This window comes from Neopelma chrysocephalum, unplaced genomic scaffold (assembly GCF_003984885.1).
Source record: "Neopelma chrysocephalum unplaced genomic scaffold, ASM398488v2 Primary Assembly neopelma1_209, whole genome shotgun sequence".
Taxonomy (NCBI): domain Eukaryota; kingdom Metazoa; phylum Chordata; class Aves; order Passeriformes; family Pipridae; genus Neopelma; species Neopelma chrysocephalum.
In genome coordinates, this window is record NW_020897871.1 from 254635 (window position 1) to 267697 (window position 13063).

At 45.0% G+C, this 13063-nt stretch overlaps 1 protein-coding gene across 6 annotated transcripts in view; it reads left to right on the top strand.

Moving 5' to 3' along the window:
* Positions 1-13063, top strand: part of IQSEC1 (IQ motif and Sec7 domain 1) — a 331221-nt gene that overhangs the window by 63293 nt on the left and 254865 nt on the right. For all 6 annotated transcript variants that reach the window (XM_027703149.1, XM_027703156.1, XM_027703159.1 and 3 more), the window contains one exon: positions 8747-8776. In XM_027703149.1, the coding sequence (XP_027558950.1) occupies positions 8747-8776 (30 nt within the window). The remainder of the gene's footprint in view (positions 1-8746; positions 8777-13063) is intronic.

A 13063-nucleotide genomic window follows, 5' to 3' on the forward strand; every position in this document is an offset into this window, starting at 1 on the left:
CTCCACAGATAAACAGGAGTGCATGCAGACAGACTACACATAGTAGATCTGTATTAAAAAAAAAAAGCATCTGCAACATTATACTGTCAGTTACTTAAGACAGATAAACAGTAAGTTGCTCTCTTGAGTAGAAAATAAGGACAAAAAGAATGTGATTAGCGATGTTCTGTTGGTATGAACATGGTTAATGGCTTTTTTGAGGGTGTGAGCAGTGAACTGGTGCCCAGCGAGCTGAAATGGATGGAAAACTGAGACTAATGGACCAGAAAGCTTTTAATCCATTCAGCATAACATCAAACCAGTATTTAAAAACATGGGATACTCTCAAAATGTTATCAAAAAAGAACTTTTTTCCTGTGTCTTGAAGTGACCAAGAGTGCTGAGGCCTTAGCATGATGTTGGTTCCATTGTAACTCAGTTGGAATTTCTTGGAAGGCTGTGGTGGGTTTGTTTAATTGTGTTGATGTGAAGGTGTCTCCACATGGGACAGCAGAAGCACTGCAGTAAAATAAGAAACTGAGGCACTGTGTTGGAAAAGAGCTGCTCACTTGGAGACAGGACAAAGCTGTGCACCTGGTAAGAGTATCATGAGTAAAATATAAACTGGCACTACTGAAAGTGCCATTATTTAATGTATTTATAAACCTGTAAGCTACAGTTTCATCAAATAATGTGGGATGTCAGTTTTTACTGGTGCCTCTGTTTTGTTTCTCTCCTGTAACAGGACAGGCTGTCCTGCTCTAAGTCCTGGACTATGAGCCAGTACAACTGATATTTAGCAATTAGAGGCACAGTTCTGCATTATTCACCCGTTGCTGCACAGCAGAATTCAAGGTTTGTATCTGATGTGGGTTAACAGAATTCATCCTTGCTGGAAATGTTTATTGCAATACAGTTGAAAAGGTGCAAAGTACAGATTTCTGGTCCTAGAACTGGAGAGGGCATTAAACTAGAGAAGTGAAAGAGCCAATCTGGCTCCAGTTTATGGTGTTTGCTGCAGGATGTGAGGAGTGCCCTCAGTTTTATTTCTGGTTATACACAACAAAACTTGTCTGTTAAACAGGGATGGGGGACTAGACACGGTAGGAACACTGACTCTCATCCCTTAGGCCTTTGCCTCAGGAGCAGGTGTTTTTCCCAAGACTTTTGCTGACCATGAGGTGCCTTCTCTGGGGAAATTTTCCAAGGGGAAATTTTTCTCTGACTGCATTGCAAGACACACATGGAGCTTTTCCCTTCAGAGCTGGAGGTGGGCCTGAGGCACTGCTGGTCCTGGTCCAGTGCACCAAGGGGTGTTTCCTGCCTTTTAGGAAGGAAGGTGGAGGCACCCAGACTTCAAACCTCCCAAATGCGTGAATGACTTGCATTTTACTGCACTGCAATTTTGTTCCATCACCCATTTTATTTTCACTTAAAGGGATTTATCAGACATGGTCGTTTGTGGGTCAGCAGTGTTAGTCTGAAGGATTTCAGGCTGCAAATTCTGAAGACTATCTACAATGCTTGAGGGGAAGTGTTGCAGCTCTCAGTCCTCCTGTAACTGGAAAAAGGGAGGTGCTTCATAAGTGTTGACTCTGTGCTACTTTTGGAACTGACCTGGTGGTCTGGGGAGTCTGAATTCCAGACCTATCCAAAGTGATTGAGGCAACAGCTTCCCTGGCAGGCAGGTGTGATCCCCTTTCCCCTCCTGTAAGCTCCCTGGAACTCAGGAGTTCCTGTAACAGCCACAGACTTGTGCAGGGAGAGATGCTGCAGCCCAGGGATGTGCTGCTGTTGGGATGTGGGGCTGTGTCTCCAAGCACACACAATATCCCACAGATTATGTGGCACATCCTCTCCGTGGGCAGAGCCAGCTGTGACATTCACTGGCTGCTGGGCCTTTGCAGCCCCACATTTTGCTGTCTTTTCTCACATCTGTGGTGTTACTCTTGTGTCTCAGCAGCAGGAGAGGTTGGGAACTGGTCACTCCGTAGTTCCCTTCCAAGTAAACTGCTGGATCAAAGCACAACCAGGACTGTGCATGGACAGAGGGAGAGGTACTGGCAAGGGGAGCAGTTCCTGCCCTCAAACACCTCCTCTGGGATGCAGCTTTCGAGCCACGAGCTGGCTTTGATCCAGTGAGACCAGTGGGGTGGAGGACACAGGGCCCCAGAGGCCACGGGAGCCCTGCTGGGATGCTGCTGCTCCCGAGGGTGTTCCCATCCTGCTCCTGGGGCTGGGCTTTGGGTGGTGGGAATTACTGCCATCCGTCTCCTGGCCATTCCTACAGGCGTTAGGGAGGAAGAGATGGATGCAGAGCTGCACTAACAACTTCAGTTGTGTTGTTTTGAATTCCCCCTGGGAACATGTCTCGTCCTTCAGTAGGTGCAGTGGTGAGGGCAGACAGACGTGGGGCCAGGCTGGAAGGCTCTGTGTTATTTTCCAATCCTTATGTTTGCTGAATATCACTAAATTAGATGCTTTATGCTCACTAAAATCAAACTTCACATCTTCATATTCTACTGGGTAAATACTTGTTCTGGTTTGTGACATTGAAACACTTCTAGGAATTTAAGCTTTTTGTTAAAAAATAACATAGTGGCTTGTGGATCTCTTTCTGTTACCATTTTTTTTCCAAGGAAAAACTTTTGGATGCTTTTCCCAGTTTTCAGTATGCAGAAGGCTTGCTTTAACAAGAGTGGGGTAGTGAGAAACCCTTGATTGCCACTGCAGTAGAGAAGCTCAGTTTAAACTGTTTTTTCTTTTGTAGTCTTTGAGCTTACATTTATTCTGACTTCACACACCTCTTTCCAAAGACTGTCCTTTATTAGCAGCATCTTCTCTGTTCCCAACTCTAACATGCATCATGTGTTACCTCAGATGGAACCTTCTGAAAGAAATGTTCAGTAGGAAGCTGTTGGAGATCCCATCCAGTGAGGTGCTGAATCAAAGGGGGGTGTGATATTAGACTTTCTCATATTGTTTGGAAAAGAACAAGGAGGTTGTTGGGATATTGTTTTCAAATAATCTGTGCTTTTCCTATGGTGCAATATAGTTTTTATCTCGGTATTAAATCCAAGTGCAGTGCAGGAATTATGCTTCTGGATCTGTTTTGTCTGCTACTTTTGGGGTGGGCAGGCCAGGAGCATGTTTTTACAGTGAGTGCTCATTCCTTCTTTCTGTTGTGCATAGTGACAGAATCTTGCTGGAGGGACTGTAATTAATGGTGAAATTCAGAATTTTTCTCATCCTGAAACTTTTGTTGAAATGCCACTGACTGGACAGGCCTTACTTTATCACTTCATTTAAGTCTTCAGCCCAGTAGAGTATTTCTTACCCTGTTTAAAATAATCTTGCAGACTAACACAATTTTTGGAAGGGAGAATCTCCATTGCTTCTGTCTGCTCCTGGGTGTAGATCAGGTTGGACAGGGCTTGGAGCAGCCTGGTCTAGTGGAAGGAGACCTCATGGGGGTCTTCAACCTCCTGGGCAGGGGCAGAGGAGGGGCAGGGACTGAGCTCTGCTCTGGGGGGACCAGGGACAGCAGCCAGGGAATGGCTGGAGCTGTGTCAGGGCAGGCTCAGGTTGGATCTCAGCAAAAGGTTCTTCCCCCAGAGGCTGGTTGGGCACTGCCCAGGCTCCCCAGGGCAGTGGGCACAGCCCCAAGGCTGCCAGAGCTCCAGGAGGGTTTGGATGATCCTCTGGGGCACAGGGGGTGACTCTTGGGGATGGGCCTGTGCAGGGCCAGGGGTTGGACTGGATGATCCTTGTGGGTCCCTTCCAGCTCAGCACATTCTGGGATTCTGTGTCCCTGCATCCCTGCCCATGGCAGGGAATGGAACAAGATGGGCTTTAAGGCCCCTTCCAGCCCAAACCGTTGTGGGATTCTTTGATCTCTGTACACTGCTGGCAGTGCTGTGATGCTGGTCCAGACCCACTGAGCAGGAGGACAAGGCAGGGGAGTGCTTGTCTCTGAGCTGGGGAGGTTTTAGCTCTCCAGTCTGAGGATCTGTGCAGCACATGAGGCTGCTCTTCCCAGACCCCCTGGAGAGGGTGTTTCTTCCCTTGGCAGAGCGTTGCACATCTGTTGTGATCCACAGGGGCACGGAACATCGCTCAGGCACAGCAGCCTCAAATAGAAATCCTGGAAAGCTCTAATAGCCTTTAGCTGGGGCTGGAGGTTTCCTGGCAACATCTCCCTTGTTTTGAATTGCTGCTCAGAACATTCACCTGCAGAAACCTCACACCAAAACACGCTGTTGCCTCCTCCTGATGAAGGAGGATCATTTGTGTAGCCATCAGTGAATTCTCCCTGAAGCTCTTTCCCTTCAAGGGAATCTGTTCCTCTGCATTACAAATGCTGAAGGACTTAACACACTACAAAAAAACAACCTGTTCCGGCTGTAGTTTTGTTTCTTGAGGCACTTTCTGTGCTCAGAGCAAGGCTTAATCAAATGCATTGATCCTTGTATTGCTGTGTAAAGACTTGGTCCAATCTTTTCCTTTTGTTAAAAATGGAATTAGAATGCTCTTTAATATATGGTTACTGTACACTCTCCATGTAGCAGGTCTCCTAAAATAACATTAGTTCCTGTGGCTTGTAAGAACATGTATTTCAGATGGAGTCTGATTATTTAGTGTGGATGTTTGACATGCTGTTATAAACCTTGGCTTTTCCCCAATTCCTTTTACTCTGATGGAAGTGACAGCTCTAGGGAGATCTGACTGGAATTGCTACCACAGAGGTGGCTGTAGGTCTGGGAAAAGTATTGAAGTACTGTCCACTTGTGGGGTTTTACAAGAAGATTTCAGTGCTGGTTTTCTACCCTGCCATGTAAAGCCACACTTTGCACCCTTGAACATGAATCTTAGACAAATAGAGTTTTAAAACTGTTGTTTATACTTTCTGTGTAATCTGTTTTTATAGGACATGGCCATAACTCTGCTCATTGCCCAAATAAAGTATCTGCTGAGCTTGAAATGGTTGCAGGGGTAGTTGTGTATATCATTCTATATAATAAGACTTAATGGTTCTAAACAGTATTTTATTTGGAAAATAATCACATTTATGAGCAAGAGGGAAAGCTGGTCCTGAAGCAGCTTTGGGAACAGCCTTAGATTGAGCTGTTCCACTTCTAAGTACAGCTCAAAGTGTGAACAACAAATCAGATGCCAGAAGACTTTCAGCTTGTTTATTATGACTCGAAGAGGAGGAATAATGACAAGAATTGAACATTTCCTGCTGGGCTGAGCCAGAGATTTGCAAAAATCCTTTGAATGAGGAACAGCCATTGACTGAGCTCTGCTGCTCCTGCCCCTGCTGTCACCTCAGTGACCCAGAGACCTGCTGACTGGGAAAGGGAACCTCTCACCTTCCCAATTTGAATGGCTTTTCTGTCTCGTGCGTTTCTCAAAGTCTTCTTCAAAATTGTGTTATTCCTGTAAATGGCTTTCAATTTTTAGGAGCTGAAAACCTCCCACCAAGACTAGTTTGTTGAAAAATTGCCAACCAACTCCTTGGCTCGGCATTTTCCTGCCCAGGGTATTTACAGGAGGACAGTGGTGACTGTCACTTGGGTATGCAAAGAAAAAGAGACATTTTGGTAACGTGAATGGAGAGGTTTTCTGAAATCCCCAGCTTTTGGATCTGGGCTGACAGAGGGTGGTGGCAGTACAAACCTAAATAAAACTCCTTCAGGATTTTAACAGTCCCTTTGGTTTGCAGCCTCCTGTAAATCTTAAGTACTGGGGTTTTTATTGTTCTGTACATTTGGGTTTTTGCCCAAGGTTTGTTATGATGGTACCTGTTCCTCCTGGCCTCTGCTTGCAGTGAAATTACAGTAATTACTGAATAGAAGCAATGTAATTTTTTCTTCTCTTGACTGTAACAATCTCAAAGAGGATGTGCTTTGCTGTATTTCCTACTGAGAATGAAATTCCTGGGCTTGGGAAGAAGACAAACTTGTGCTTCAATGGGAACGTGGGTTAAAATTCAGTTTTTGAAATGAAATCTTGGAAACCAGCCAGGGCTGAGAGGAGAAATCTTGGAGAGTGTTCTGTTTAAAGTACTGTAGCACAGAAGATATTCTGTATATTGTAGGCCTTTTTTCCTTAAAAGTCTACCTTAAAATAAATAATGCAAGATACTGCCAGAAGTCTTCTCACCTTTCTCCTTGTCTCAGCAGTGACAATCTCGTATCTTTTGTCTGGGTGAAAAGGAAAAAAAACAAATCCAGAGCCCAGCACATGCTTAGAGCATAAATATTGATCCCAAATCCTGGCTTTTAAAGAATGCTTAAAGGAAATCGAATGCTTTATTTCAAACTGCAGGTATTGGGTTCTTTGAGCAAAGTGTTCATTCAGTCCTGCTCGTCAGTCACTCATTCCCTGAGCACAATTGACCAGCTCTGAATAACTCTGCAGAATTGACTGGAGTAAATCCTAGCCTGGAAAATGCAAATTTGGCAGCAAATTGCAGCTTTCCTGACCTTTGGGATGACTAAAAATGAAGAAGGGCTGGTGGGCCCTGCTTGGTTTTGGCTGTGCTGGGTTGGAAGGGGTCAGCTGGGGACAGTGGTTGGTTCCAGTCTTGGTGCTGGGACATAACTCAGAGCACCCTGCTGGGCCCCAGCCTTTACCTTGGGACTCCTCTCACCTTATTTAAAATACTTATTAAGTTCTAATGACGATGGAAAGGTGGGCTAGGATCGCTGGTTGCTTCCAGTGACACTGGGATGCTTCGAGCACTTGGAGACATTTTCCCTGTTGGGATGGTTTTGTTCTTCTAGTCAAGAGGAAAGGCAGAAAATGAAGGCATTAACAGTGCAGTTGTCTGGGCTGTATTTGAAAACTTGAAAGTACAAGCAATTACAGGAACATCTTTCTCATCCATGTTCTGCCAGAGGTAATTTGCTGAAAGCAGAGTGTGGGAAGGTGTCAGTTAAACACTGGATTCATTAATTTTTTCAGGACTCCTGGGGATGCAGAGGTGAGCTCAGCTCTCTGCCAGCCCTTGGGTTCACAGAACTTTCATGTAGGAAAAGCTGCTGTGAAGTTCCTGTGTGTCTGTGAGAGCACCTGTGTGTGTATCTAAAAACCTGACAGCTTCAAGTGACCAGGCAGGCTTTAGAAAGGGAGCAGTGAAGCACAAGAGACTCAGGAATTATCTCTGGGTCAGCTTTGAGAAAGCTGAGGGTGTTCAGCCTGGAGCAGAGAAGGCTCTGGAGAGACTTTGGAGCCCTTTCCAGTGCCTGAAGGGGGTTTGGATGAAAGAGGGAGAGCGACTTTTTACAGGAGCAGACAATGATAGGACAAAGGGGAATGGTTTTAAACTAAAAGAGAAGAGGTTTAGATTGGATTATAGGAGGAAGTTCTTCCCTGTGAGGGTGGGGAGGCCCTGGCACAGGTTGCCCAGAGAAACTGTGGCTGCCCCTGGATCCCTGGAAGTGTCCAACTCCAGGTCGGACGGGGCTTGGAGCAACCTGGGCTAGTGGAAGGTGTCCCTGCCCAGGGCAGGGGGTGGCACTGGGTGGGCTTTAATGTCCCTTCCAACCCAAACCATTCTGGGATTCTGTGACTTCATGAAGCTGTGACCTGACACCAGAATTTAGCCCTGGGCCAGTCCCTCCCCTCTGCCCTCGTGCCCCCGGGCTGTGTCAGAAGGTGGGTGGGGTGATGGGTGTCAGGGTGTTCGTGTCATTCTGGCAGGGGCTTTCCTAAAGAAATTTCCTGAAGAAACACCCTTGTCCTTAAATTGGAGGATGCAGCTTTGGTGCTGGCTTGTTGTCACTGATCTGCTGGAGTCTGCAAGTTCATACTGGTCACCTTTTTATTCTGGATGATGCCATGGAAATGGTGTTTTGAGGCCTTGTTTTGGCATCTCCTGCTTTGCTTTGAGTGTTTGATTCCCGGTTTGGCAGAGCCTGCTGATGTATCAAAGGTTTCTATACCACTGAGGCTGGATGGTTTGGGACGGGGAAAAGAAAGGAATTGGGCAAATGTTTGTATGTTTTCTTCTGGATTTTGTGTTTGTTGATGAAATGGTGGAGTATTATGTTCCCCTTTCTCTTTGGAGATGGGATTCTTGGCAGTGTCAATGATCCTGAATTAAATTTCCTTGTTTAAAAAATATTGGGGAAAAAGGAGAAGCTTTGTTTCAGGTTGGGTTGCTGAAATTATCTCACCTTAAAAAAACATGCCCTTTAGGAGTTTCTGGAACTTAGTATGTCTTTATTTCCTCATTTATGAAATTTGGACAAGTGTGAGGTTTTAAATATTTTAAATTACCTTTATTTGCAAATCTTAGCCCTTTCTGGGTAGTGCCTGATAAGCCTTGGGGATTAGATTCTTAAACCTATTTGCCTGTGACCTTTTCAGCTAAAGAGTGAAAAAAGATGAAGAAAAAACAAAGGTACAAACTAATCTGCTTCTAGAAGAGTGTCAGAGGCCTGTGCTTTTCACTGGCAAGTCTGGAACACAAATCTTTGGTATTGCAGAAGGTCTTTACTGAGGGTTCAGAGGGTGTCATGTGTTTTAATATTGCAATTATTGACTTAAGTGTTAACTGGTGTTTAACTTCTAATAGATTTATTCAAAACCTAAGTTGGCTGGTTTCTTTTCTAAATGTCTCATTAGCAGAAAAAATACAACAAGCCTTAGAGAAACTCACTGAAACACAAAGAAGGGAATGCTGGAGAAGGTATATGACTTTTTGAATTATAAATGCTGAAAATAACTATGTCCTAAGTATTTGTGTATTACTTTACAGGTCTGAAGGTGACAGCTCGAGAAGCATCAGGTATGTGTACCTCGTGTTCTTTCTGTCTTGATGTCTTTGGTCTAAGAAAATACTTTATTTAAAAGCATTAAATAGAAATGGATTTTTTTAGAGTGTGGGGTTTGTTGGTTCTGCTTAGCATGCCATTTCATTTTGAATAAAGGACCTTGATAAGCTACTGAATAATTCTATGCAAATGTGGCTTAAGACTGATGTATTATTTTTGATCATTGCAAAAAGTGATTTATAGTTACTTTCTGGTGTTTTCAGTCAAAATGTGAGTTTGACAGGCATTTGTATTGGCAAAGCTGCCTGCCAGATTTTGGGGCAGCATCTGTGTTGGGGAGAAGTCCATGTGCTTGTTCTGGCTTTCTTAGCAGTCTCCTCTTCTTCGCTTGACAGCAAGAACCTTCATTGACTCATTATTACAATCCTCATTATACACTTGGAAGATTCGGGGAATGTGGAGCATTTAATGGAATTATCAGACACTTTATTTCTCACTTACTCATTTACTATTTTATACTTGTTACCTCCAGGGTATCTTTTATTCCTACCTCTCTGCAAATGTGGCTGAGTCAAACTTGTAGAGCTTGTAAAAGTGCTCTCAGCAGGACTGAAATGTTCAGATTCCATACTTGAATCCAAAGTGTTCCATATTCATGAGACCATTGCCATAAAGCAGATGCCTTGATTCTCGAGGGGTGGAACTATTGATCACTGATAATAAGGTTCATAATATTGGCTGTGGGTTCACCATAAAGACCCTGCAACTTGTTCTGGGGCCTGGCAGGACTTTGCATCTAAAGACATTGCATTTTATTTCTTGTAAAATCCAAAAAGAAAGGCAAGGTCTTCCCTTGCAGAGTTAAAAATCCAGTTCTTAGCCACAGGTGTGCAGCCCATGCACAGAAACAGGTGAGTTGCAGGATAGTTGGTGTGATATCAGAAAACCAGAAGTCAGCAGGAAGTGGTTAAAGATCCTCTGAAATGCTTTTTTCTTACAACAGAATCCAAGATCAGTGGGTGTGGACCTGAGCTGTGAGGGCAAGTTGGGAGTGTGTTTAATACACAGCAACTGAACTGGAGAGAATCACAAGCTGTAGGAAGATGCCTGTGCTTTATTCCTTGGGTTTTTTACTCCCAGCAGAGTTGCCACTGTTCTGGCAGGCTGTGGAAGGACTAATGCAAACTGAAAATAAGTCCACTGGCACATGGGTTTGCGCGAGTGTGGTTGATTGAGGTGGTGTTTCAACCTGTAGTGGTCATTCTTGTTCTGACCTGTTGAGCCTCCTGTGGGATTTGGCTGCTCAGGTGGGACTGGGGGTGTGTGACATCACTGCTGTGGGTACACTCTGGTAAGAGTTGAGTTCACCTGTTAGAGACCATGTTCTGAGGTGTTTAGGTTGTGTACAGGCACAGCTGAGAGCCAGTCACTTCAGCTCTGGGTTGGGTGCTACCTAAAAACTAACCACAAATAGAACTCCAGCCCTTGTTCCCCCCCATCTTAACAAACTGGGATATTTCAGTGTGTGTGTTATTTGACTGACAGGCCAAAGGACTGATGGGATAATGTTGGTGTGTCTTGCCAGGTCAGTTCTACCCCTTGGAGGAAGGGTCTGCTCAGACTCGGTGCCTCCACAGAATCTGGCAGGATCCGTGAGGCACATTCCTGCTGTGTCCAGGCCTCGGGCTTGTGATGGTGGGAATCAGCACCACGTGTTCCTACAGAGACCTGCAGGCACCAGAGCCTTGGGGTGCTGATCTCATCTTCTGCTTTCAGGCTGTTCAGTGAATTAATTCTGTTATTCAGCGTCAACTGACTCCAAGACAGTTCCAGACTCCTATGAGAGCCTAAAATTAGGCTCTCATGGAAAACAGGCTAATGCAGGAGCAGGCAATGCAAGCACAAGGCAGAGCCACACTCCTGAAATGCTTTTTCAGTGTAACTCTTTCACCCTCCCTCTTAAACTGTTTTCTCAGAGGTGAAATGTCACTGGGGGTGTGTTTTTATGTTTCTGCTGCACGTCATCCTGGTCAGCTCTTGCCTTGTCTTGGGCAAAAGCTCCCTCAGCTCCTTATCAGTGCCTGGGCAGTGTCTTTACGTTGTGGTTAATTCGCTTCATACTGTTTGCCTTTATTTCTGGCAAATGAAGATGAAATGTAATTATCTCAAATGAAATGAGCAGGTCAGTCTGGGGAATGGTGCTTAAACTCAGAAGAGAAGAAATCATTGTTCCTGCTCACAGAGATATCAGCAAAGCACCAACAAATCCATGTACTGACCTGCCAAGTGGTTCCATTCAGTTCATGAGCTCAAGTGTAGGAAGGAGCTGCAGCAGGTGAGAGGCCAGGAATAGAATGTTCTGTCTCAGCATTAACTGGACACCACATGGAGTGAAATTACGACTTATGTGTGTGGTCAGTAAGCAAAAGCATTGGTTGGGATTGAGCAACTCAGACATTAACACTGAAGGTAAAGGGTCACTCCAGATAAACTGGGATGCAACCATTTGTTTTTGCCTTCTGTGCCAGAAGGTTGGTTGGAGGTCAGATGGGTTGGAGATCAGGTGGGTGACATCTTAGCAGGTGTTGCTGGGTCACCACAAACCTCTCCCCGGTGGCAGTTTAGTGCCTTGTCCTGTGGCAGTGAGATGTTTCTCACGTTCAAGGCTGCACAGGTACAGTAATTAACCTTTATCTTCGTGTTTCTGGCAGACACAGAGGGAGGACCAGCTCAGTCTCTTGGATGAGCTGCACTGCCATGGGCACTGGCTCACAGAGCAGGTCTGCCCTGCACCAGGCATTGCCTTCCCTTGCCCTCCCTGCATCCTGACAAACCTCCATCTTTGCCATCCTCCTTAAACTTATTAATTCTTCTAGAAGAGTATTTTGAGACATTTTCAGTAAACAGAAAAAAACAGGATTCCAAAGGAGAGGCAAATACCTGTCCCTTGTGGGGTTTCTTGTGTTGTTTTGTCCCTGTCCTTCCCACCACCCACCGGCTGGGATACAAGGAGGGTTTGGGCCATGGAGTCTGACACCAAACACACCCTGGGAATGGGAATCCTTGGTTTGGTTTGGTCTCTTGCAGCTGAATGAGTGTCATCAGACTCTTGACCAAGAGATTGGATTTGGAATAGCTGGTGGTTTTCATACTGGAATGCAATATCCAAGAGATGCCCTAGATTTTTACATACAAAAGATGTTTTGAAATGCAGGAAACACTGAATCTGGCCGTGCAGGGGCAAGGTTGATGCAGAAAAGTGATATGATTCCAAATAATATACTGAAACAATTAAAAATCATCTTGACTTTTTTATTTGGCTTTCTCATTGTGGCAAAAAATAATGTATTATCCCATTGTGCAAGCCCTTAAAATTCTTTCTGCTTACAACATTGTTGCACTGAAATAAACTCACCTTGCTTTCCTTTTGCTGAATGCCATGTAATTTCCAAGCCCAGGTATTTGTTAAATCTATTAAAATTGATAAATTGCTTTGAACACTTTGCATTCTGAATGTAATGAACACACACACAGTGAGCTGTGAAGCTGTCGGGGCTGCTTTAATTAGCTGTCTTTGTTCACATGTTTCCAGTAGAAAATGTAATTTGTTTTACAGGCAATTCTGATATTTGGTGGTGTTACCTGACAGTTCCAGATGGGAATGTATGTATGGAGGGTATCACAGCAAAGTTTGCAGGAATAGTTTGTCTCCAGGTTCCTTTGCCCTCTGTCCCTGTGTGTCCAGTGGACACAGAGCCGAGGGGGTGAGCAGGGCATGGGGTGCAGAGGCACTCACAGGATCAGGGGAGAACACCCCTGACACCTGCCCAGGAACACCTCTGCCCTGCCTTTCCTGCTCCCAGTTCTATTCTTATAAGAGATTAGTAGTGGTACAAATGGCTTAAAGATGTAACATCTAATTAACTATTTCCCTGGGTATCCCTGTGCTGATTTTCTGCCTGTGAGATGAATTCCACTTGAGCTGACTGGAGCTGCTCCCCACAACAGCTCCATGACATTCCTGCTGGGATGCTTTTCCTGCAGCCCGTGCTGGGGTCAGCTGGCAGCACAGGGCACCTTGCTGACCTTCTCCCAGCAGCTGTGCTGGGCAAATTTGGAATTTATCTGTCCTCTTTGGGGTTTTTTGGTTCCCTTCTAGTTGTTCCTTCCCAGTTGTTTGCTTTTTAAAGGAGAAATGAGGTACAAATTGTGGGAAGCTGAAATAGTGCATAGGAGGAGAGGGCTTTCATGGCTCCTTATTGCCAAAAAAGTGGGGTGTTCTGTGAGTACCCATTTAATTT